The 26,289-nt window shown below is 38.2% G+C and overlaps 1 protein-coding gene across 6 annotated transcripts in view; it reads left to right on the forward strand.

Moving 5' to 3' along the window:
* Positions 1-26,289, forward strand: part of LOC129046027 (zinc finger protein 37A-like) — a 99,964-nt gene that overhangs the window by 35,299 nt on the left and 38,376 nt on the right. For 4 of the 6 annotated variants that reach the window (XM_064579011.1, XM_064579012.1, XM_064579009.1 and 1 more), the window contains one exon: positions 1,525-6,554. The exons of the other annotated variants lie outside the window; for them this stretch is intronic. In XM_064579011.1, the coding sequence (XP_064435081.1) occupies positions 1,525-1,802 (278 nt within the window). In that variant the 3' untranslated portion in view covers positions 1,803-6,554. Of the gene's footprint in view, positions 1-1,524; positions 6,555-26,289 lie in introns of those variants that run through there. 6 annotated transcript variants of the gene reach the window in all.

The following is a 26,289-nucleotide window of genomic DNA, read 5'->3' on the forward strand; positions in this document are numbered from 1 at the left end:
TATGTTGACCCATAGATGGAATGCTGACTTATGGATTACTTGGGGATGGATTTGTTGCAAGAGAGTAGGCATGATAAAACTGTGGAAAGAGCCAAGATGTCCATCAACAGATGAATGGATAAAGAAGAGGTGGTATATATACACAATGGAATATTATGCAGCCATCAAAAGGAATGAGATCTTGCCATTTGCAACGACGTGGATGGAACTGGAGGGTATTATGTTGAGCGAAATAAGTCAAACAGAGAAAGACATGTATCATATGACCTCACTGATATGAGGATTCTTAATCGCAGGAAACAAACTGAGGGTTGCTGGAGTGGGGGGTGGGGTGGGAGGGATGGGGTGACTGGGTGATAGACACTGGGGAGGTATGTGCTCTGGTAAGTGCTGTGAATTGTGCAAGACTGTTGAATCTCAGATCTGTACCTCTGAAACAAATAATGCAATATATGTTAAGAAAAAAAAAAGAAGAAGGTAGCAGGAGGGGAAGAATGAAGGGGGAGAATGAGGGGTAGACAAACCATGAGAGATGATGGACTCTGAAAAACAAACTGAGGGTTCTAGAGGGGAGGGGGGTGGGAGGATGGGTTAGCCTGGTGATGGGTATTGAGGAGGGCACATTCTGCATGGAGCACTGGGTGTTATGCACAAACAATGAATCATGGAACACTACATCTAAAACTAATGATGTAATGTATGGGGATTAACATAAGAATAAAAAAATTAAAAAAAAAAGAGTAGGCATGATAGAAAACTTACAATGTGATGGTCAGGAGAGTATTGTTATTGAACAACCCTGATACAATATACCAAGGCCCCAGAGCCAACATAGAGCAGGGATCTCAGCCAAGGCTGAGAGATGGCTCTTCTCATTAGTGCATTTCATTGCCTGTGAATAACAACTAGGAGAGTTTGAGTTTGAGGTATAGGCCTGTTTTTTCAATTGGAAGGAAATTGTGCTATTTTAAATGTATTTGGTGTTGATGTGTAAACTAGGGGGGAAAAAGAAAGAAAGAAAGCTTCAAATAGAAATATGGAGACTAATGAGTTTCCTGCGCTGTAATCTGTATTTGGCAGTGTAAGAACATAGACCCAGATATTCATCCCTGATCCTACCCTCTCTCTTACGTATACCATGAAAGCATTACCCACTGATAGTCCTGCCCATACTTACTGCCCATAATCTTTGTTGAATTTATCTTATTCTTAGATGTTTCCAGTTCCCGAACTCATTGTACCTTCCTGTACTTCCTTTCTATGTAATTTTGAAAATCACATTTTTTAAATGTCATATGTATGTATGTATTCATTGCCGGTTTGTTTTCTTTTTTTTTTCCACTCCAGCAATTTCTTTTCAAATGAAACCAATGTAGGGGATATATCTTTCAAATTAATCAATCTTGTGTGATAGGACTAGAACCAAAGAGTCAAAATACATAACAGACTATACGTATATGGGCTGCTTCCCATAAGAAATGGGTCTTAAGATTCATAAGGTATTTTTAATTTTCTCATTTTTAGAAGACTGCCAACATGATAACCTCGTAGAGAAGAGCCAAGAAGTCCAAGACAGACATTTGTGGCAAGTTTCATTTGCTCCTTTTCAGAGAACTGACACAGGAGGGCAAAGTTTCAACCAGGAGTCACGCTTAAGAGTAAACCAGGGAAATCACGCAGACGTGACACCCTTTGAATGTGGACAAAACTTCAGCCATAATTCAACTCACACAACAGAGAAATTCTGTGATCATAATATATGCAGGGGAACCCTCAGCCACCAGTCAGCCTGCAGTGTATGAGTGTATGTCAGAGGACTCACACAAGGTTGAAACCGTATGAGTGTAGTGAATGTGGAAAATCCTTCCGTAAAAAATTGTGCCTCCTTATGCACCAGAGAATTCACACAGGGGAGAAACCTTACAAATGTAACGAATGTGGGAAGGATTTCAGCCACAAGTCAGACGTATGGAAACATGAAATAACTCACACAAGGGAGAGACCTTATGAGTGTGTTGAATGTGGGAAAACTTTCAGCTGGAAGTTAGGCCTGAGACTACATCAGAGAACTCATACAGGGGAGAAACCCTATGAATGTAGTGAATGTGGAAAAACATTTGTCCAGCAGTCAGCTCTCAAAACACATCAGACCATTCACAAAGGGGAGAAGCCTTATGAATATAATGAGTGTGGGAAAACCTTTGCCCAGAATTCAACCCTCAAAAAACACCAGACAATTCACACAAGGGAGAAGTCCTATGAATGTAAGGAATGTGAAAAAGCCTTCAACCAGAAGTCAAGCCTAGGAATGCACCAGAGAATTCACATGGAGAGAAACCATACGAATGTAATGAGTGTGGGAAGGCTTTCAGTCAGAAGTCAAGCCTAGGAAAACACCAGAGAACTCACACAGGGGAGAAGCCCTATGAATGTAATGAATGTGGGAAGGCTTTCACTGCAAAGTCAGGCCTAAGAGTACATCAAAGGGTTCACACAGGAGAGAAACCCTATGAGTGTAATGAATATGGGAAAGCTTTTAGCAAGAAATCTAGCTTAAGGTTACACCAGAGAACTTACACAGGGGAAAAAACCCTATGAATGTAATGAGTATGGCACTTCACCTATAAATAAATCCTCAGAGGACTTCAGGAAACTCATAAAAGGGAAAAACTCTCTAAATATACAAATGTGAGAAAGCTTTTAGTGAGAAATCTGGCTTAAGGTTACACCAGAGAACTCCTACAGGAGTTCTGTGAACGTAATGAGCATGGCAGAGCCTTCGCCTATAGATCAGTCCTCAGAGGACATCGGGGAACTCATAAAGGGGAAGATCTTTATTAATGGGATAAATGTGGGAAAGCTCTCAGTCGTAAATCAGGCTTAAGAAACCCTCAGGGGATTCACACAGTGAAAAGGAACCCTATGAATGTAAGGAATGTGGAAAAACTTAGATCTTGAAGTCAAACCTCAGAGATCACACACAGGAAAGCCTTATGTGAACATACTAAGCAAAGGAAATCATTGATTGCAAATCCAATACGCAAGAGAATTATAGCTGTTCTGTGTTACAGACTTCAGACTGTTTTCCTGTAAGTTTTCCAGGGCCGGCCATTTGCGTGAATATTTGCCCAGCTTGGCCTGCCCCTGCTCATGTATGTGTACGCCTGGCCCCACAAAACCTCTGACATGTGTTTGCTAATACAAGAATGCTTTTTGAGACATTCTAGAGAGTATGTGTAAACATCAGCCCTCCCTGGATCCTAGAACCCCGATAGAGAACTAGGAGTTCAGTGGGTCCGTGCAAACCTGTAGTCCCAGGTTGGAATCTTGACTTAGCTACCTTCTGGGCCAGTGATCTCCTCTCCCTGAGTCTCCGTTCCCTCATTTGTGAAATGTAACAGCCGCTCCCGCCTTGCGTGGTAGTGGTAAGGATTAAGGTGCACGTGGTGGAAACAAAGCAATGTCAGTTCCCTTCTGTGTTCAGATAATGCACACCTCCCAAGAGATGCTTACGGATAAAATTGGGGGTTTAAAGAAGAGGCAGGAGTGTGGAGATGACAGGAACTCGAAGGGAAAGGGAGAGATCTGAAGGAGGGATGGCATCCGAGCAAGAGGAATCCCTGCAGTGCTCTGAGCTCCTGGCTCCTTGGCCCTTTTCCAGGACAGTCCAGATATAGCCCCCTGGTGTTCACAGATGCAGGCTCCGGGCCACAGCAACCGTCTCGAGATGTGTGTGGACTGGAAATGGGCGAAAGTGGGAGTTCTGTTGCCAGAGCACATTTGGGGACCCTAAGGATTTGGGTGAAGTCTGGGTTTCTCGACCAAGCCTTCCTTGCAGTTTCTTTATAATCTTTAAAATATGTAAAGGCTAACTATATCATTCGATTTTTACTTAAAGCAACTCATAGTTTGATTTACAAATGCATTTCTCTTTAAAAGAAAAGTTTGTATTAGTAACACTAAATGAAACCAGTTTATAACTTGCCATCTATAGAAACTAATTGAAAAAAAATGTACAAAAACAGAACAGCAATTTAAAACTTGTGAATGTATGATCTAATCAGTTTTTTTGTTGTTGTTGTTATGTTAGTCACCATACAGTACTTCATTGGCTTTTGTTGTAGTGTCCCGTGATTCATTATTTGCGTATACACCCAGTGCTCATTAAAAATCATCTCTAACATTAGAAAAATGACTTGAAGGAACCTCCTACGTGTAGGAAAGACTATCAGCTCTTGGGGTCTTTCAGTCACTAAAATATCTCACTGTCTCAGGGTTCAAAGGGCTGATGTGGCCTAAGCTAATTTCCATAAGGTGGAAGGAAGGATGCAGCTCAAACCAGTTGTGATGGAGACACAAAAAATTGAAGTGTACAGTTTCTAGATTACAGGAATGATCACAAGCAAAGAACTATTGCAGATCAGCACTCATTCACCTATCAAAGCAAGTGATTTTCCCATGTTTAGAAGTGGAGTTTGGGATACCTAGTTTGTTTGGAATGGCCTCAGCACCATTTCAGAAAGTCTGAGGAAAACATGCTCATGGTTGGTTTTAGGGGCCCAAATATGGCACCTGGCTCCGGCCCCCTGCCATGTTATGGACAAATCAAGTGCTGAGGAAGAAGAAAGGTGTAATTCTTTCACACAGTCTCGCCCTTTCCGTTCCCAGCACCAGAGCTGTAGTTCAGACTCTTCTTTCTAAGACACTGAAATGTTGCACATGAAGAGAGAATGTGGGAAACATGCCACGTTGTGGAGTATAATGGAATGTGTATCTACGAACCCACCCCCTAACAGGAGTAATAGTATTGGTCATGATGGTGTATCCACTGGTATACTTACCCTACGGGCTAATTCCAAATTGTGTGCACTCGTGTGTGTGTCAGTGATTTGCCTTTTAAAAAATAGTATTATGAATTATGAATCTGTAAACAGTAATTGTTCGGTTCTACTGATTTCGAGATTAATTAGAATGGTCATATGTCCTGCGTTTTTTGATTCAATGTTACATACCTAACATTCGTACATATCGATTTATATGGTTGTGCTTCATTCAGTTTCATTTATGTATAGCTTGATATTAAAATGTATTCATTCGTGGTTTTGCGTAGGTATTTTGGAATAGAGAAATGTATTTCTAAATTCTAACTTCTTGAAGGAAGAGAAAAAAGAAATGGAAAGGTTGGGTTGCAGTCTCATGCCAGGATGTTGATAGGAAACTTTCTGATTCAGTTTACCTGGGCTGCAGGATCTCAGCTGAAACTGTCCCATAGTCTAAAAGATGGTGTACAGTTACCAAGCAAGACTTGCAAAGAAGTGTCCAAAAGCTACTCTGTGACTCATAAGTTCAGAAAACATGATTGGATAGTTATGAAGTGTTTTCTTCTTGATATTTGTTGGTAACTTTTTAAAACTTTTTACTAAGGTAAAGTATGCATAACATAAAATTTACCATTTTAATTATTTTTGAAGTATCTTTTCAGTGGCATTAAATACATTCACAGTGTTGTGCAACCATTTACCACCATTCATCTCCAGAACTTCCTTCATCTTCCCAAATTGAAATTCCGTATCCATTAAACACTAACTCCCCAGTCTATCCTACTTCCAGCACCTGGCAGACACCATACTTCTGTCTTTACCAATTTGACTAGTGTATATACATCGTATACATGGACTCATGCAGTATTTGTCCCCGCGTGGCTGACTTATTTTACTTAGCAAAATGTCTTCAGGGTTCATCACTGTGTGTAAGAATTTCCTTCATTTTTAAAGCTGAATAATATCCCATTGTGTGTATATACCAGATTTTGTTTATCCATTTATCTGTCTGTGGGCACTTGGATTGCATCTACCATTTGGATATTGTGGATATTGCTGCTGTTAACATGGATGTATGAATAATTCTTCAAGATCCTGCTTTCAGTTCTTTTGAGTGCATACCTGGAGGTAGAATTTCTGCATCATACAGTAATTCAATTTTTAGTGTATTGAGGAACATTGCACCATTTTCCATAGCATCTGCATAGCATTTTACATTCCCACTAGCAGTGCACAAGGGTTTTGATTTTCTTCACAGTCTCCCTGATGTTGTTATTTTCTGTTACTTTGATAATAGCTATACTAATCCTAATGATTAGTGATACTGAACATCTTTTCTTGTCCTTATTGACATTTGACTATCTTCTTTGGAGGACTGTGTAATGAAGTTTTTTACCCATTTTTTAATCAGGTGGTTTGTTTTATTGTTGTTAAATTGTAGTTCTTTATATATTCAGGACATCACTCTCCTGATGGATATATGGTTTCCAGATATTTCCCCAGTTTTGTGGCTTGCCTGTCTATTCATTCTGTCGATAGACTCTTTCACATATTTCAGTTTATTTTTTTTCTTTTGTTACCTGTGCTTTGGGCATATTCAATAAATCATTGCCAAATCTAATGTCATGAAGCCTTTCCCCTATGTTTTCTTCAAAGAGTTTTAAAGTTTTAGCTCTTACGTATAGATATCTGATTGATTAATTTTTTAAATATGGTGTACAGTTAGGGTCCAACTTCATTCTTCTGCATGTGGATATCCAGTTTTCCCAACAGTATTTGTTGGAAAGACTGTCCTCTCCCCACTGAATGCTCTTGGCACCCTTGTAACAATCATTTCACCTTATACATTGAGGGTTTATTTCTGGTTTACTCCATTGATCTATATGTCTGTCATTTTGCCATTACCACACTATTTTGATTACTGTGGCTTTTTTTTTTAACATTTTATTTATTTATTTGAGAGAGAATGAGAGAGAGCACATGAGAGTGGGGAGGGACAGAGGAAGAAGCGGACTCCCCGCCGAGCAGGGAGCCCGATGCGGGACTCGATCCTGGGACTCCAGGATCATGACCTGAGCCGAAGGCAGTCGCTTAACCACCTGAGCCACCCAGGCGCCCGATTACTGTGGCTTTGAGTAACAAATACGAAATCTGTAGATTGCTTTAGGTAGTATATCTTAGCAGTATTAATTCCTGTAATCCATGAACATAGAATCTTTTCTCATTTATTTGTGTCTTCAGTTCCTTTCATCAAAGTCTAATAGTTTTCATTGTACAGATGCTTTATCATCGAGGTTAAATTTTGTCCTAAGAATTTTCTTGGTTTTGATGCTATTGTAAATAGCACCGTGTTCTTAATTCTCTTTCTGGTTGTTAATTGATGTCTAGAAATACAGCTGCTACTTCCATGTTGATTTTGTGTCCTGCAACTGTACTAAATCCATTTATTCATTTTAACAGGTTTTTGGTGGATTTTTTGTAGGGTTTTATATTTAAGATCACATAATCTGCACACAGTTTACTTCTTCCTTTTGGATTTGGATGGCTTTTATTTCTTTTACCTGCCTTAATGCTTTGGGTAAGACTTCCAGGACTATGTTGAATAGAAGTGGGCACCCTTGTCTTGTACCTCATCGTAGAGGAAAATCATTCAGCTTTTCACCATTAAGTATAATGTTAGTTGTGGGCTTGCCAAATATGGCCTTTATTAAGTTGAGTTACTTTCCTTCTGTTTCTGCTTTATTGAGCCATTTGTCATGAAAGGATGTTGAATTTTGCCAAATGCTTTTTCTGCCTCTATTGAGATGATTGTATGTTTTATCTTTCATTCTATTAATGTAGCGTATTGCATCTATTGATTTCCATGTGTTGAACCACCTTACATCCCAGAGATAAATTCCCCCTTGATCATGGTGTATGTTCTTTTACTATGCCTTTGAATTCAGTTTGCTAGTATTTTGTTGAGGGTTTTTACATCTGTGTTTATCATGGATATTGGCCTGTAATTTTCTTTTCTGGTAGCGTCCTTTATTATTTCTTCTTTGACCCATGGTTTGTTCAAGAGGGTGTTCAATTTCCATATATTTGTGACTTTCCATTTGTGACTTTTGGTTTTGGTATGAAGGTAATGCTCACCTCATAAACTGAGTTTGGGAGTCTTCCCTTATCTTCAGTTTTTTGGAAGAGTTTATGAACAGCTAGCATTAGTTTTTCTTTAAATGTTTGGTAGAATGCACTGGTGAAGCTATCTAGTCTTATATTTTTCTTTGTTGGAAGGATTTTGATTATTGCTTCAATCTCACTCATTTTTGGCCTATTGAGATTTTCTTTCTCATAACTCAGTCTTGTTGGATTGTATGATTCTAGGAATTTACCCATTTCTTCTAGGTTATCCAATTTGTTGGTTATTGCTAATAGTTGTCTCCTATGATTCTTTTTATTTCTGTGGTATTAGTTGTAATGTGCCCTCTTTCATTTATAATTTTGTTTATATGAGTCCTTGTTTTTTCTTGGTTAGTCTAAATATTTGTCAGTTTCATCTTTTTAAAACTAGCTCAGTTTTATTGACCTTTTTAAAAAAATTTTTAAGATTTTATTTATTAGAGAAAGAGCACGAGCAGGGAAGGGGGGAACCAGAAGGGGCAGAGGGACAAGCAGACTCCCCACTGAGTGTGGAGCCCACCATGGGGCTCGATCCCAGGACCCCGGGATCATGGCCTGAGCCAAAGGCGGATGCTTAACCAACTGAACCACCCAGGCGTCCCTAAAGTTGTTTTTCTAGTCCCTATTTGATATATTTCTGCTGATTTTTATTATTTACTGCTGCTAGCTTTGGGCTTAGTTTTTTTTCTTCTTTTTCTAGTTCTTTGACCTATAAAGTTTAATTGTATATTTTTCTTTTTTTGTGATTTAGACATTTATCAGTATAAACTCTTCCTTAGAATTCTTTTTTCTTTATTATTTCTTCTTTGACCCGTTGCTTAAGAGTGTGTTCAATTTCCATATATTTGTGACTTTCCAGCATTCTTCCTATTACTCATTTCTAGATTCATACCATTGTGGTTGGAAAACATAATTTGATATGAATTCTTTTTTTTTTTAAAGATTTTATTTATTTATTTGACAGAGAGAGACATAGAGCAGGAACACAAGCAGGGGGAGTAGGAGAGGGAGAAGCAGGCCTCCCGCGGAGCAGGGAGCCTGATATGGGACTCGATCCCAGGACCCTGGGATAATGACCTGAGCCGAAGGCAGACGCTTAACGACTGAGCCACCGGGGCGCCTGATATGAATTCTTTTTAAAGTTGTTACTAACTTGTTTTGTAACTATCCTGGAGAGTGTTCTGTGTGCACTTGAGAAGAAGGTGTATTCTGCAACCATTGGATGGAATATTTCCCGTATATGTCTGTTAGGTCCATTTGCTCTGTAGTGTTATTCAAGTCCAGTGTATCATTTATTTTCTTTTCAGATGATCTATCCTCTGATATAAGTATGATACAGAAATACACTACTATTATTATATTGCTGTCTATTTCTTTCACTCTTGTTAATATTTGTTTTATATAATTAGATGCTCCTATGTTAAGCACATATATACTTACAATTGTTATATTCTCTTAATGAGTTGACCTTTTATCTTTATAATAGTGGTTTACTTCTGGCCACATGGACCGGTGTGTCTCCTGTTAGGTCCCTCGTTTTACAGTTTCCCACTGGATCCCAAAACTACAAAGGCACTTTTGTACTTTGATGGCTGCCAAATTATTGTTAATGAGGGGTGATAGGCTAGAGGACCTCCTATTCTGCCATCTTACTGATGTGTGTCTTCATTTGGGAATTCTTCTGGTAGTAAATTTTGAAATAAGGTAGTGAGAGACTTCAGCTTTGTTCTTCTTTAAGATTGTTCTATCTTCAGGGTCTCAGGAGATCTGTACAAATTTTATAAGGTTTTCTATTTCTTTTTTTTTTTTTAGATTCTATTTATTTATTTGTGAGGGAGAGCACAAGCAGGGTAGAGGGGCAGAGGAAGAAGGAAAAGTAGACTCCCTGCTGAGCAGGGAGCCCAACGCGGGCTGGATCCCAGGACCCTAAGATCATGACCTGAGCCGAAGGCAGACACTTAACTGACTGAACCACCCAGGCACCCCTCTATTTCTTTTTTTAAATTGCCTTTGGGATTTTGACAGGGACTGCATTAAATCTGTATATCTGCTTTGGGTAGTGTGACATATTAACAATTTTCAGTCTTCCATTGCATGAACACGGATTTTTTTTTAATTTTTTATTGTTATGTTAATCACCATACATTACATCATTAGTTTTTGATGTAGTGTTCCATGATGCATTGTTTGTGCATAACACCCAGTGCTCCATGCAGAACGTGCCCTCTTTAATACCCATCACCAGGCTAACCCATCCTCCCAACCCCCTCCCCTCTAGAACCCTCAGTTTGTTTTTCAGAGTCCATCGTCTCTCATGGTTCGTCTCCCGCTCCGATTTTCCCCCCTTCTATCCCCTCCTGCTATCTTCTTTTTTTTTTCCTTAACATATATTGCATTATTTGTTTCAGAGGTACAGATCTGTGATTCAACAGTCTTGCACAATTCACAGCGCTCACCATAGCACATATCCTCCCCAATGTCTATCATCCAGCCACCCCATCCCTCCCACCACCACCCCCACTCCAGCAACTCTCAGTTTGTTTCCTGCGATTAAGAATTCCTCTTATCAGTGAGGTCACATGATACATGTCTTTCTCTGATTGACTTATTTCGCTCAGCACAACACCCTCCAGTTCCATCCACATCATTGCAAACGGCAAGATCTCATTCCTTTTGATGGCTGCATAATATTCCATTGTATATATATACCCCACTTCTTCTTTATCCATTCATCTGTCAATGGACATCTTGGCTTTCCACAGTTTGGCTATTGTGGACATTGCTGCTATAAACATCGGGGTGCATGTACCCCTTCGGATCCCTACATTTGTATCTTTGGGGTAAATACCCAGTAGTGCAGTTGCTGGATCATATGGTACCTCTATTTTCAACTGTTTGAGGAACCTCCATACTGTTTTCCAGAGTGGCTGCACCAGCTTTCATTCCCATCAACAGTGTAGGAGGGTTCCCCTTTCTCCACATCCCCACCAACATCTGTCATTTCCTGACTTGTTAATTTTAGCCATTCTGACTGGTGTGAGGTGGTATCTCATTGAGGTTTTGATTTGGGTTTCCCTGATGCCAAGCAATGTTGAGCACTTTTTCATGTGTCTGTTGGCCATTTGGATGTCTTCTTTGGAAAAATGTCTGTTCATGTCTTCTGCCCATTTCTTGATTGGATTCTTTGTTCTTTGGGTGTTGAGTTTGATAAGTTCTTTATAGATTTTAGATACTAGCCCTTTATCTGATATGTCATTTGCAAATATCTTCTCCCATTCTGTCGGTTGTCTTTTGGTTTTGTTGACTGTTTCCTTTGCTTTGCAAAAGCTTTTTATCTTGATAAAGTCCCAATAGTTCATTTTTGCCCTTGCTTCCCTTGCCTTTGGTGATGTTTCTAGGAAGAAGTTGCTGCGGCTGAGGTTGAAGAGGTTGCTGCCTGTGTTCTCCTTTAGGATTTTGATGGACTCCTGTCTCACATTGAGGTCTTTCAACCATTTTGAGTCTATTGAACACGGATGTTTTTATTTGCATTTGTATCTTCTTTAATTTCTTACAGCAATGTTTTATAGTTTTCCGTGTACAAGTCTTTGAGCTCTTTAGTTAAATTTATTTTTTAGTGCTTTATTCTTTTAAATTCTATTGTAAATTTTTTATTTTTATTTTCTGATTTTTCATTACTAATGTTTAGAAAGACAACTGATTTTTATTATTGATTTTTGTATCCTACAACTTTGCTGAATTCATTTATTAGTTCTAACAGGTTGTGTGTGTTTGTGTGTGTGTGCATGTAATCATAAGGGATTTTTACATTTAAGATCATGTCATCTGAACAGAGATAATTTTGCCTCTTCCTTTCCAAATTGGCTGTTTTTTATTTCTTTTTCTTGCCTAATTGCTCTGGCTAGGACTTCTAATATTGTGTTGAATAAAAGTTGCATGAGCAGCCACCTTTGTTTTATTCCTGATCCTAGAGGAAAATCTTTCAGTCATTCCATGTCTAGAACAGTGTTAGCTATGATTTTTCGTGGATAGCTTTTATTATTTTGAGATTCTTTCCTAATTTTTTTTTTCTTGAAGGGGTATTGAATTTGGCAAATGTTTTTCTTCACCAAGTTAGATCATATTCTTTTCATTTTATTGTTAATGTTGTGTGTTACATTGATTAATTTTCACATGTTGAATTATCCTTGTATTACGGGAATCAATTCCACAATCCTTTTAATATACCGTTGAATTCTGTTGGCTAGTGCTTTGTTGAGTAGTTTTACTTCAGTATTCCTAAGTGATATGGTGTATGGTTTTTCTTGTAGTGTCTTTTCCTGTGTTTTATATCAGAGTAATGTTGGCCTCATCGAAAAACTTCACAGTTTTTCCATCTTCACTTCTTTGGAAAAGATTGAGAAGAATTGATGTCAAGTCTTCAAATGATGGAATTGATAGAATTCATTAATGAATTTATCTGGTCCTGAGATTTTCTTTTTTGGGTGGTTTTTGATTACTGATTTTCATGCACTCACTAGTATTAGATCAATTAAGATTTTCTGTTTCTCCGTGTTTTAGTCTTGGGAGGTTATGTGTTTCAAAGAATTTATTAATTTTATCTAGGTTCTCCAATTTGTTGGCATATGATTGTTCATAGTGCTTTCTTATAATCCTTTTTATTTTTGCAAAATTAGCAGTAGTTTCCCATCTCTTATTTTTGATTTTAGTTGAGTATTTTCTTTTTCTTATTTAATCTAAAGAACGGTTGTCAGAGCAAACTTTTGGTTTGGTTGTGTTTTTTTCCTATTGTTTTTCTAAAAATCTCTGTTTTGTTTATCTTGACTCTAATCATTATTGCTTTGTTCCTTCCAGGTTTGGATTTTTGTTCTTTTTCTTATTAAGGCTTAAGGTTAGGTTCTTGATCTGAGATCTTTTTTCTTTTTTAAATGTGTTTACAACTATTGATTTCTCTCAGCACTATGACATTTCTGCCAAGAAACCTGTTGATAATCTTACTGAGGATCCCTTGCATTTGATGAGTTACTTGTCATTTGCTATTTTCAAGATTAGCTCTGTTCTTTGGCTTTCAACATTTTGATTATAATGTGGCACAGTGTGAAATAAAGTATCTTTATTGTATATAACATCATTGTCTACGTAGAAAACTCTAAAGGAGCTGCAAAAATACTCTTAGTACTAATACACAAATTTGGCAGAGCTTCAGCATATAAATTAAATTTCCAAACATCACTTTTCTATACACCAAATTCAACAGCCAATTCGAATTTGAAATTTAAGAAAATGCCATTTATAATAGCACTAATAAATGAAATACTTAGGTATAAATATAGTAAAATATGTGCATAATCTTTATGCAGAAAACTACAAAATGTGTTGAAGGAAATCAAAGGTCTAATTAAATGGAGAGCTATACTGTGCTCATGAATTGAAAAACTTAATAGTGTTCTGATTTGATCTATAGGTTGAGCACAATCCCAGTCAACAGCAAGGTCTTATGTAGGCATGGACAAGCTGATTTTAAATGTATATGGAAAGAGAAAAGAACTAGAATATCCAAAACAATTCTGAGAAAGAACTTAGAGGACTCAGTATTAGCCCATTTTAAGACTGACTGTAAAGCTACAGTAATCCAGACTAGCAAAGGATAGAGACCTAAATCAGTGGAATAGTGAGCCCAGAAATAGGTCAACTCAGATATAATCAACTAATTTTCCATAAAGGTGAAGGACAATTCAGTGGAGATAAGATGGTCTTTTCAACAAATCATGTATAATAATTGGATGTCTGCATGCAAAAAAGAAAAAAGGAATTTCAACCCATTCCTCATACCTTTCACAAAAGTTAACCTAATCAAAATCAACCATACACATATGTATTCACAATACATGAGTAGAAGAAAACACAGGAGAAAATCTATCATTCAGATTTAGTGATTGGTTTTTATTTATTTATCTTTATTTTTAGTAATGAGTTTTTAGTTAAAGCAAAAGCACAATCCATGAAAAAAATTGAATTCAATTTTGTGTTCAACTAATGTCATGCATTGTATTATTTTTCTTATGTGGAACTACCCTTGCAATCCAAGGATAAACATTGCCTTGGTCATTGTGTATAATTTTTTTTTGTATGTTTGTATATTCTGTTTGCTAGTATTTTTTGAGGAATTTTGCATGTATAATAATAAAGGAAATTAGTCTGTAGTTCTCTTGTGGTGTCTTTCTGGTTTTGATATCCAAGTAATATTGGACTTATGAAATGGGTTAGAAAATGTTTCTTCTTGTTTGGAACACTTTGTAAAGGGTTAGTGTTATTTTTTTTTGTCAAACATTTGGTAGAATTTACCAATGAGGCCATCTGGTCCTGAGCTTTTCTTTGTATGAAGTTTTGTTTTTGTTTTTTTATTACTGCCTTAGTCTCTTTTCTTTTTATAGATTCATTTAGATATTCTATTTTCTCTTGAGTCTGTTTTAGTAGTTTGTCTTTTTCTGGAATTTTCTCTATTTCTTTTGAATTACCCAGTTTGTTGGTATACAGTCGGATGTAGTTTTCCCTTAACATTCTCCTTCCGCAACTTGGTCATGATATCCCTCCCTTCATGCTTGATTTTTAATTTGAATCTTCCTTTTTTATTCAATTTAAGTAATAGCCTGCCAATTTTGCTTATCTTTTCAAAGAACCAACTGCTGCTGCTGTTGATTTTATGTATTGTATTTTTATTCTCTATTTCATTAATTTACATTTTAACCTTTATTATTTCATTACTTACGATTGCTTTGGATTTAGTTACTCTTCTGTTTCAAGTTTCTTTTTTTTAATTTAATTTAATTTTATTATGTTAGTCACCATACAATACGTCATTAGTTTTTGATGTAGTGTTTCATGATTCATTGTTTACGTATAACACCCAGTGCTCCATGCAGTACATGCCCTCTTTAATACCCATCACCGGGCTAACCCATCCCCCCATCCCCCTCGCCTCTAAAACCCTCAGTTTGTTTCTCAGAGTCCATAGTCTCTCATGGTTCGTCTCTCCCTTCAGTTTCCTGCCCTTCATTTTTCCCTTCCCTCTCCTAATGTCTTCCATGCTATTCCTTATGTTCAAGTTTCTTAAAATGGAACAGTATATTGACTTGAGATCTTACTACTTTTTAAATGTAGGTGTTTACAGCTATATATTTCCCACTGAGCACTGCTTTTGCTATGTCCCAGTTGTGTTTTTTGGTTTGTTTCAAGTTTGTATTTAAATTCCATTTAGTTAATATATAGTGTATTATTAGTTTCAGGAATAGAATTTAGTGATTCAGCACTTACATATAACACCCAGTGCTCATCACATCAAGTGTTCTCCTTAATCCCCATCACCATTTAACCCACCCCCCACCCACCCTTCCTCCAGCAGCCCTCAATTTGTTCTCTACAGTGAAGAGTCTGTATTATGGTTTACCTCTCTTTTTTCTTTTCCCCTATGTTCATCTGTTTTCTTTCTTAAATTCCACATACGAGTGAAATCATATGGTGTTTTGTCCTTCTCTGTTTCACTTAGGATAATACACTCTAGCTCCATCCACATCATTGCAAATTGCAAGATTTCACTCTTTTTTATGGCTGGGTAATATTCCATTTTATATATTTATATTTCTATACAGACATTCACACACACCCCACAACTTCTTTATCCATTCATCAGTTGATGAACATTTGGGTTCTTTCCATAATTTGACTATTGTTGATAATGCTGCTATAAATATTGGGGTGTGTCAAATCAGTATTTTTGCATCCTTTGAGTAAATACCCAGTGGTACAATTGCTGGATTGTAGGGTAGTTCTATTTTTAACTTTTTGAGAAACCTCCATACTGTTCTCCAGAGTGGCTGCACCTGTTTGCATTTCTATCAACAGTGTAAGAGGGTTCCCCTTCTTCACCAACATCTCTTGTTTCCTGTGTTGTTAATTTTTGCCATTCTGACAGATATGCACATATCTTCTCCCATTCCATAGGTTGTCTTTTAGTTTTGTTGATTGTTTCCTTCACTGTGCAGAAGCTTTTTATCTTCATGAAGTCCCAATAGTTCATTTTTGCTATTGTTTCCCTTGCCTCCAGAGATGTGTCTAGCAAAAAGTTGCTACCATTTGTTGAAGAGACCATCTTTTTTCATTGGTTATTCTTTCCTGCTTTGTCAAAGATTAGTTGACCATATAGGTTTGGGTTCATTTCTGGGTTCTCTCTTCTGTTACATTGATCTATGTGTCTATTTTTGTGCCAGTGCCATACTGTCTTGAGCACATTTAATGCAATCCTTATCAAAATATCACCAGCATTTTTCACAAAGCTAGAACAAAAAATCCTAAAATTTGTATGCAATCACAAAAGACCCCAAATAGCCAAAGTGGTCTTGAAAAAGAAACACAAAGCTGGAGGCATCACAATTCCAGACTTCAAGCTATATTACAAAGCTGTCATCATCAAGGCTGTATCCCAGTTTTGATGTGTACTTTGGTTCTCATTCCTCTCAAAGTACTTTCTAATTTGTCTTGTGATTTCTTCTGTCTCATGTCTACATATTTGTGAATTTCCCAAATACTTTTCTGTTAATGATTTTCAAATTTGTATAATTACGGTTGGAAGACATATTTGGATTGTTTCTATTCTTTTGAATTTGTTGAGATTTGTTTTATGGCCTAATCTGCCATCCGTCTTGAAGAATGTTCCATGTGTACTTGGGAGAGATGTATATTCTGCAGTTTTCAAGGAGTGTGCTATCGGTGTCTGTTAAGTTTAATTTTGATTTATAATGTTCACATCTTCTATTTCCTTACTCATCTTCTGTCTGGTTGTGCCTGCCATTATTGAAAGTGGGCAATTGTTAAATTGCCTAGTTTTTCCTTCAGTTCTGTCAGTTTTACTTACTGTATTTTAAAGCTGTTTGTTGGGGTATAAATGTGTTTATAATTGTTATGTCATCTTAATAGATTGATCCTGTCATCATTTAAAATGTTCTTGTAGTGACCTTTTTTGCTTTAAAGTCTATTTTGTAGGATTAATGTAGACATGTCAACTCTCTTTTGCTTACCATTTGCATAGTGTAGTTTTTCCATCCTTTTATAATCAGCCTTTTTGTGTCTTTGAATCTAAAGTGAGCATGTCTTTGGATCATGTTTTCTTTTAAATCCATTGTATCCGTCTCTGCCTTTTAATTGAAGAGTTTAATCAGTTTGCATTTAATGTAACTCCTGATAAGGTAGGATTTATCTCTGCCATTTTGTTTTGTATATATCTTTTGCCTTTTTATTCTTTAATTCTCTCATATCTGCCTTTTTCCATGTTACATAGATACGTTCTACCAATGTTCCAGTATAATACCATTCTAATTCCCTTATTATTTCTTTTGGAAAATGATTACCATAATGCCCTCCCTCGTTCCCCATCCTGCCTCAGGTGCTGAAGTATTCATTTTTTGCTGTCACGTGTTAACAAATTCGTCAGGATATGCTGCCACAAAATATTCCACCTTGGCATTATTGAACATTTTAATCTGAAAGACTTTGAGAAAACAGCAAAAGCAGGAACATCACTCTGATCTTCCCCCACCTTTCTCCTCAGATACAGTTTTAAAAAAAGAAAAACCCTCACATGAGAGGTGCCCTCCCTATACTTGGGAGAAAAGAGCACTTTTATCTTCAATACAGAGGGACTCTGAGAAGAATTCAAACAAACAGAACTTGCTGTTTCCCTCAGTTTTCTGTCCTTCCCTCATACTCTGACCTGTCACAATTCTCCATGACTGTCCACTCTTCCTCAAACCTAGCCTAGACATGGCTGGCTGTCTTTGGATCTTCATTTCCTTATGAAGGTTCCTGTGTCATGTAAAACTAAGATAAATTAGTATGCTTTCTCCTGTTAATCTTCTTTGTTAATTTAATTTTCACACCCAGCCAGGGACCCTAAGAGGATCAAGGAAAACTCTCCCCACCACCACCACATTGTTTTCTATTTAGCTATAATAATTTTACATTTTTTTAAATCATCATCTGTTGTAATCCAGACCTTTTGGTCTAGAAGTGTTATATTGCATGACAGACATAAGTGGGTTTTATCATTTTACAAGAAAATCACATCATATTTAAGAATTAGGACAGATTTTTTTCAGATATGGACATATTTCTTTCCTTTTTAAATTTTTTATTTAAATTCAATTTAGTTAACATAGAGTGTATTATTAGTTTCAGGGGTAGAATTTAGTGATTTATCAATTGCATACTACAGCCAGTGCTCATTACATCACGTGCCTTCCTTAATTGCCATCACCCAGTGACCCCATCTCCCCACCTCCCTCCCCTCCAGCAACACTCATTTTGTTCCCTAGAGTTAAGAGTCTCTTATGGTTTGCCTCCCTCATTGTTTTTTGGTTTTTTTTTTTAATATTTTATTTACTTATTTGCCAGGGAGAGAGAGCACAAGCAGGGGGAGAGGCAGGTTCCCTGCTGAGCAGGGAGCCCGATGTGGGACTCGATCCCAGGACCCTGAGATCATGACTTGAGCCAAAGGCAGACGCTTCACCGACTGAGCCACCCAGGCATCCCTCTCTCTCGCTGTTTTTATCTTATTTTATTTTTCCTTCCCTTCTGCTATGTTCATCTGTTTTGTTTTTTAAATTCCACATATGAGTGAAATCATATGATATTTGTCTTTCTCTGACTGACTTATTGCGCTTAGCATAATACCCTCTAATTCCATCCATGTTGTTGAAACTGGCAAGATTTCTTTTTTTTGATGGCTGAGTAATATTCCACATATACCACATTTTATTTATCCATTCATCTGTCTATGGACATCTGAGCTCTTTCCATATTTTGGCTCTTGTGGACATTACTGCTGTAAACATTGGGGTGCACGTGCCCCTTTGAATCACTATTTTTGTATCCTTTAGGTAAATATCTAGTAGTGCAATTGCTGGGCCATAGGATACCTGTATTTTTAACCTTTTGAGGAACCTCTGTAGTGTTTTCCAGAGTGGCTGCACCAATTTGCATTCCCACCAACAGTGCAAGAGGGTTCCTTTCTCTGCATCCTCGCCAACATTTGTTGTTTCCTGAGTTGTTCACATTAGCCATTCTGACCAGTGTGAGGTAGTATCTCATTGTGGTTTTGATTTGTATTTCCCTGATGCCAAGTGATGTGGAGCATTTGTTCATGTGTCTGTTAGCCATTTGTATGTCTTCTTTGGAGAAGTGTCTGTTCATGTCTTCTGCCCATTTTTTGACTTGATTATTTGTTTTTTGGGTGTTGAGTTTGACAAATTCTTTATAGATTTTGGATACTAGCCCTTTATCTGCTATGTCATTTGCAAATATCTTCTCCCATTCTATAGATTGCCTTTTAGTTTTGTCGAATGTTTCCGTTGCTCTGCAAAAGCTTTTTATCTTGATGAGGTCCCAATAGTTCATGTTTGCTTTTGTTTCCTTGACTTTGGAGACTTGTCTAGAAAGAAGTTGCTGCAGCCGAGGTCATAGAGGTTGCTGCCTGTCTTCCCCTCTAGGATTTTGCTGGATTCCTGTCTCACATTTAGGTCTTCCATCCATTTTGAGTTTATTTTTCTGTATAGTGTAAGGAAGTGGTCCAGTTTCATTCTTCTGCATGTGGCTGTCCAATTTTCCCAACACCACTTGTTGAGGAGACTGTCTTTTTTCCATTGGATATTCTTTCCTGCTTAGAAGAAGAAGATTAGTTGACCATAGAGTTGAGGGTAGGACAGAATTTTGAATTCCAAATGTTTTTTCAAGTGTGTTTACACAACTTCCCACCCCTTTTGTCTCAGTCATTTATCTAGTGAGGAAAGTATAAAGGATCTGTCAAAAGTTCAGAAATAACAGAAGTAAAACCAATGAATCGATGAAGTGGTAATTAGTAAAAGTTTATTGTGCACACACCAAAAAGCTCATGCACTGGAAGCACTCAAACCAAACACGTAATAGGCTCGAGGTATATTGTTATAAAGCAGCTCATAGAGTAGGAAGGCCCTGACTGTTTATTCTTCACAGTGATTGGTTATAATATTGGGACTTTCTTAAATAATAGGGTTAATGGTTACCTCCTATCAATTTTGGGAAACAGTTCAAGTTTTGCTTATGATTTCCAGAGGCATAATCAAGAAATGACCCAGGTCAAGCTAGCCTTGCTGAATTCAGCTTTTCCTATATGATTTCAGCTGTTCAGGGAATTTTCAAGGCTGGTCTCCATTTGTTTTTTATTTTAACAGGTTGATCCCATTCTGGTGACAGCTTATTTAATAATCAAATTGCCTTACTGTGTTACATGGACTAAGAAAAGGGTGAAGGGAGTGGAGTTCAGTCGTATCGTCCATTGCTGCAAACTGCAACTAATCTCAAAAGTTGAACATAACAGCAGTAAGACATTTCCAAGAGAGGTTTGAAAGTCTAATCTGTTAGTGTGTGGAGGGGTCAGAGTTCTTGTGATGTGTACAGTCCAACTTGTAACTTTGGGCAGAATCACAGATTAGGATCTCATTCAATCCCTGCCTCAGAAACACAGAGCCAGTCAGCAGCTTAATTTCACATGTTCCCATCAGAGAACAAGCTATGCCTGTGAGCATTTGTATGTGACCCAGAGGTGTCCCAAATCTCAGGCGGTGCCCACTTTTATTCCACAGTTCACAGGAAAGGTGAAACAGCCTAAGGCAGAGAATATCAGATTACAAATTCAAGTGACAAGAAAGCCCTTTCTAAGCCCTTTTTTATGCAGTCAGCTTTGGAGTCGAAATTCACCCATTCAAAAATGTGCACATCAGGCCAGGAAATCAATTTCTCATTTTGCTAGAGTTTATTAGCAACTAAAAACTCCCCTTCAAACTTTTTTTTTTTTTAGTATTAGAGATCGCCTCTCTTTTTATGTTGTCTCCCTTTTTCTAGAGACTCCAAGAGACAAAAAATCATAGCAAAAGTCAATACTTACTGTGTTGGTTTGTTTGGGTTGCCATAACAGACTGGGTTGCTTCAACAACAGAAATGTATTTTCTCCGTTCTGAAGGCTAAAAGTCATAGGGGACCAGACTGTGCCACCCAGAAGCATGCTACCCTGGCATAAGATTTATTTTCAGGTGACTATTTTGAAAAACAGAATTAGGAAAAACTAAAAACAGCATAAATTTCCATTTTGCAAAGGAAATTCACATTTATAAAGGTCCCTCTGCCCCTACCCTTTCCTCTGCCCTTGGATTCTGGGAGCCCACTGTCTTATAGTTGGGACTCTCATTTTAATTTTATAGATGGCTTTTACCTCTCACATCAGAGAGCAGCAGCACCTAGGCACCAAAGGCTTGTTGCATTCCACCCCTTCATTTCTCCTTCTTCCAAATAGTAGTGCTTTATAGTGCTTTTGCCACATTTCAGTGAGTCATGGTCATTTTAGTGATTCCCACTTCTCATGCCAAATGTAGCAAGGGTCCGTAAGACCACCGTCAAACTTGATTATTTGCTGGGAGGCTTCACAAGGCCTCCTCATACTCATGGCTATAATTTATTACAGCCAAAGGATACAAAGCAAAATTAGCAAAGAGAAGGGTGCGTGGGGCAAAGTTCAGAGAGATTAAATGTAAATGTCGGTGAGGTCTTTCTCAGTGGAATCCCACAAGATACGTTTAATTCGCCCAGCCAGGAATTGTGATGACACATGTGAAAAGTTGTCTACCAGGGAAGTTCATTACAAATTCATACCCGGTATTTTTATTGGGGGTTTAGTCATGTGGGCACTTTTTACCTAGCAGGTATCAAAATTCCATTCTCCCAGAAGGAAAAGCAAGTGTTCGATATAAACCACATTGTTTGCACAGTTTGGGCACAGTTGAGCTATTCTTATCAATTCCAAGAATGGTGAGAAGCCTTCCAAAATCTAGGTTTCTAGATATCAACCTTGTAAGCAGACTTTTAAAGGATAGAAGGCAGGCCTGTTCTATTACCTGGTAAAAAAAGATAAACTAAGGCATATTAAAAATTTTAAGAGTTTATTTGAGCAAAAATTGACCTGAATCAGGCAGCATCCAATCTAGCAGATAGAAAGGAGCTCCAGGAAGCTGTAGAAGATGAGACTCTTTATAGCTAGAAGGGAGTAGAAACGAAGAAGTTACACCAGGCAAAAGAGGCTGGTTATTGCAAGGTTACTTTCCTGTAGGGGATGGCAGAGGTCTGTAAGGGAGGTTACCTAACTAGTGCTGATCAGGTGATTCCTGATTGGTTTAAGTTTCCATTTCTGGGAGAGCGGAGACTGTTACTAAGTTCACTTTGGTGACATGAGGCTTATTATAAGCAACTCCATTGGGTGCCTATTATTTTTAGCAATTCCCCCCTTTCAGACTCAGTTGAGAGGTACGATCAAAAATATAAGGCATAACTGAATTTCTTAGTGACATTTAACAGGTCATGATGTTGGATTCACATTCTTTGAGTTAGTCATTATTTTTGTTCCTTTTCTGACGTTCTAAGGGAGATCATTTGGTGTTTGGTAGCTTCAAACATCTACTTTAAGTTTTTGAGATAATACAATATACCAGGGAAACTATTATCATAAGCAGGATAATTCCCAATGTCTGGAGTGCACTTTGGACCCATCGTCCCCAAGACCCAAGTCAGTCAGAACCAAATGAGTCATAGAAAGACCCTGTTGAAGGAATCACTTTCTAAAGCCACCTGGCTCGTTTAGTGAAATGTAGCCAAGTGAGCTTCCCCAGAAATGTCAATTCAAGTACAGGTGAAGTTGGTCAGAGCTCAGACACCTCCTTGTTCAGCTAAAAGATAATCAGTGGCTATCCAGTTATCAAGAACAACTTTGGCCAGAGAGTCTAGGGACTTTGATTGAGAGGCTGTTGCTTTAGCAGCAGAACTTACAATTTGAAAAACATTTGGGCTAATTTTTATATTTAAGTGGCTTAAAGACAAGTATATATATAAGCCACTTGTTTGTCTTTAAGCCAATTAAATAGAGCTCTTTACAGATTAATTTTGGCAATGCCATATGGAGGTAGAAAAATTATGACACATCTATAACATATAGACATATGTAAACATACAGACACAAACAGATCTTAGAGTAAATTATTTTAAAGTTTGAGCCATGAGTCAAGGTGCAGTAATGTAGAACTCACTACTTTATAAAAGAACAGTTGAATCCAAATTGTATTTCTGGCAGATTGAATAAGTTAAGGTTTCCTGCTTAGATGGCTAAAGCTTTTTACTAATATTTGTGAAAGAGACTTATAATATTTTTCATAGGCCTGGTTTTCAAAGTAGCCTCCCCCCTCTCCTTTTCTTTCCTCCTTTTGATTAAGAATTACCTTGGTTCCTAGAGGAGACCAGGTAGAATATTTACATCTTAACAAGCACAGAAAGAGAATGTATCACCAAGAAAAACTTTTGTTCTCTAAGTCCAGGTTTTTTACAATCTCTGTAAGCCTTTGAGATGAATGGGGGAGGTTTGGGAATTGGTGAAAGGATAGATGGGCTTTAAATTGCTTCTAGAGCCATATTTCTGTTCTTATAAAGACTTGATTTGTAAGACAAGTACAGTTGTCTTTAATTCCCCAAAGAATTGGGTTGTAATCTGAATTATATCAAGGCTGAACCCACCCATCCAACTACATTATCTTCAGTTTGCTTCTTTATATCAGGGAGAAGAACTTCAACTAAAATGGAAATTAAGATTTCTATGTTCCAGGGCAGAGCTGTGTATCTCTGGAATGTTTTAGTAAATCCTAAAAGGCTTCAGAATATTTTTCTTTCCCTCTGGGGGATACTTTCATCTTAGCATGGGGAAGAAGTCCTTTAAAAAGATCCTATCAGGCTCAGAATATTTGCTTCCAATTTGGCCAACTTCTGACTGTAGTACTTTTAAAAAATCCCTTCAGGGGTGCCTGGTGGAATAGTTGGTTAAGCGTCTGACTCTTGGTTTTAGCTCAGGTCATGATCTCAGGGTCCTGGGATCGAGTCCTGCATCAGGCTCCATGCTTAGCATGGAACCTGCTTGGGATTCTCTCTCCCCTCTCCCTCTGCCCCTCCACCCTGCTTGCTTGGTCTCTCTAAAATAAATAATCTTTTTTTAAAAAAATCCTTTCAAATACCTAGTCAAGTTTTAGCCAAGACAAAGAGTAAATATCCTTGGCAGTGTTGAACAACCCCTTGTATAGAAGAGACATTCTCAAAGAGGATGAAAAAGATACTAACCCTTCCAAGGTCCAGAGCCACTCCCAAAGATAACCAAAGAAATACTTAGACAATTCCCCTGAGAGCTGGCAATAGCCAAGAGGACCCTAGATGCAAGTGGGGTGCAACCACATTTCTGTCCAGCCATATCTAGCTACAAATAGGGTGCAAATAAAGGTTCAGCCATATTTTGGAGGCCCCAGTTCTCAGGACACAAAAAGAGATAGGAAAGCAATAACTGTCCCTGGGAGAGAAAAGATCAACAATCAGTGGGTTCCCAAAAGAAAATCCACAAGTCACAATTCAGAGATCTAATTCTTTAAAAATATTTCTTTGCCTATCAATCCGAATTTGGAAAGGAACAGACAGTGAAATTTTACATTCCTCTCCATCTGGCACCATAGAGATCTGGGAGAGCTGACTTTGGTAGGAATTCTCACACTTTGCTGGCTTCTGCCAGTTTTTATAGGATCCCATCTATAGGCTCTGGAGTGATTGGGGTGTCCCACCATGTCTCATCCTGGCCACCAAAAACTGTAGAAGAAGAAACAATTTTCCCTCTACTTTTTAGGGTGAGTGTTTGACTGAGACCCCTTATTCTGTAGGGCACCTTGTAAACGGATAAACGTATCTAGGTTAAAAGTTCTCCACTGTGGTCACTGTAATTCAAGATTGTCTTTGGTTAGGTTAACGTGCTTGTTCAGCCTTAATACTGTATTCACCAGAGACCTCACACTGGACCCAGTCCTGCTTATGTTGGACCCAGTCTGACCCCAGACCCAGTCCCATTTAAAAATGCCCCAGTCTATGGGATGCCTGGGTGGCTAGTCGGTTAAGTGTCTGCCTTTGGCTCAGGTCATGATGCCAGGGTCCTGGGATCAAGTCCCACATCGGGATCCTTGCTCAGCAGGGAGTCTGCTTCTCCCTCTGCCTTCCACTCCCCCTGCTTGTGCGAGCACATACTCTCTCTCTCTCTTTCTCTGACAAATTTTTAAAAAAGGTCTTAAAAAGCCCCAGGGGCGCCTGGGTGGCTCAGTCATTAAGCATCTGCCTTCAGCTCAGGTCATGATCCCAGGGTCCTGGGATCCAGCCCTGCATTGGGCTCCCTGCTCCACGGGAAACCTGCTTCTCCCTGTCCCACTCCTCCTGCTGTGTTCCCTCTCTTGCTGTGTCTCTCTCTGTCAAATAAATAAATAAAATCTTTAAAAAAAAATAAAATAAAAATTTTTTTAAATGCCCCAGTCTAGGGGTGCCTGGATGACTTAGTTGGTTAAGCATCTGACTCTTGATTTCAGCTCAGGTCATGATCTCAGGGTCATGAGATTGAACCCCATATCAGGCTCCATCCTGGGCCTGGAACCTGCTTAAGATTCTCTCTCCCTCAATTAGTCAATCAATCAATAGCCCCAGGCCAGGAAAATAAATGCTCAAAGTCTGAAAGCTTATAATGCAAAAGCTATAGAGCTAGGATCTAAGATAGATTTACTTAAAACCTCCAGGGACAGCAAGAAAGCAGTGAGCTCAAGGGGCTCAGTGGTATACCTGCTTGCTTTTTGCCCCTTGGGACCATCAGGGGTCTCCTTCAGTTCCCTCTTCTGACACCAGAACTTTTAAAAGATAAACTGAGGCATATTAAAAATTTTACTAGTTTATTTGAGCAAAACCTGTTTGAATTAGGCAGGATCCATTTAGCAGATAGAAAACAGTTCTGAGGAACTATACAAAATAAATATCCTGAAGGGAGCAGGAATAAGGAAGTTCTACAAGGGCAAAAAAGTAGGTTGGTTATTGGCAAGGTTACTTTCCTTTAGGGGATGACAGGGGTCTGTCAGGCAGATGACCTAACTAGTGCAGAGCAGATGATACTGATTGGCTGGTTTAGGATTCCATTTCAGGGGTGCCTAGGTGGCTCAGTCAGTTAAGCATATAACTCTTGATTTCAGCTCAGATCTCAATCTCCACGTTGTGAGATCAAGCCCCAATTTGGGCTCCGTGCTAGGCGTGGAGCCTGCTTAAGATTCTCTCTCTCCTTCTCCCTTTGCCCCTCTCACTGCTGTAGATTGAATATTTGTGTCCCTCCCAAAATTCATATGTT

This window comes from Mirounga angustirostris, unplaced genomic scaffold (assembly GCF_029215605.1).
Source record: "Mirounga angustirostris isolate CCGP_5_RB_7025 unplaced genomic scaffold, mMirAng1.0.hap1 SCAF_15, whole genome shotgun sequence".
NCBI classification, from domain to species: domain Eukaryota; kingdom Metazoa; phylum Chordata; class Mammalia; order Carnivora; family Phocidae; genus Mirounga; species Mirounga angustirostris.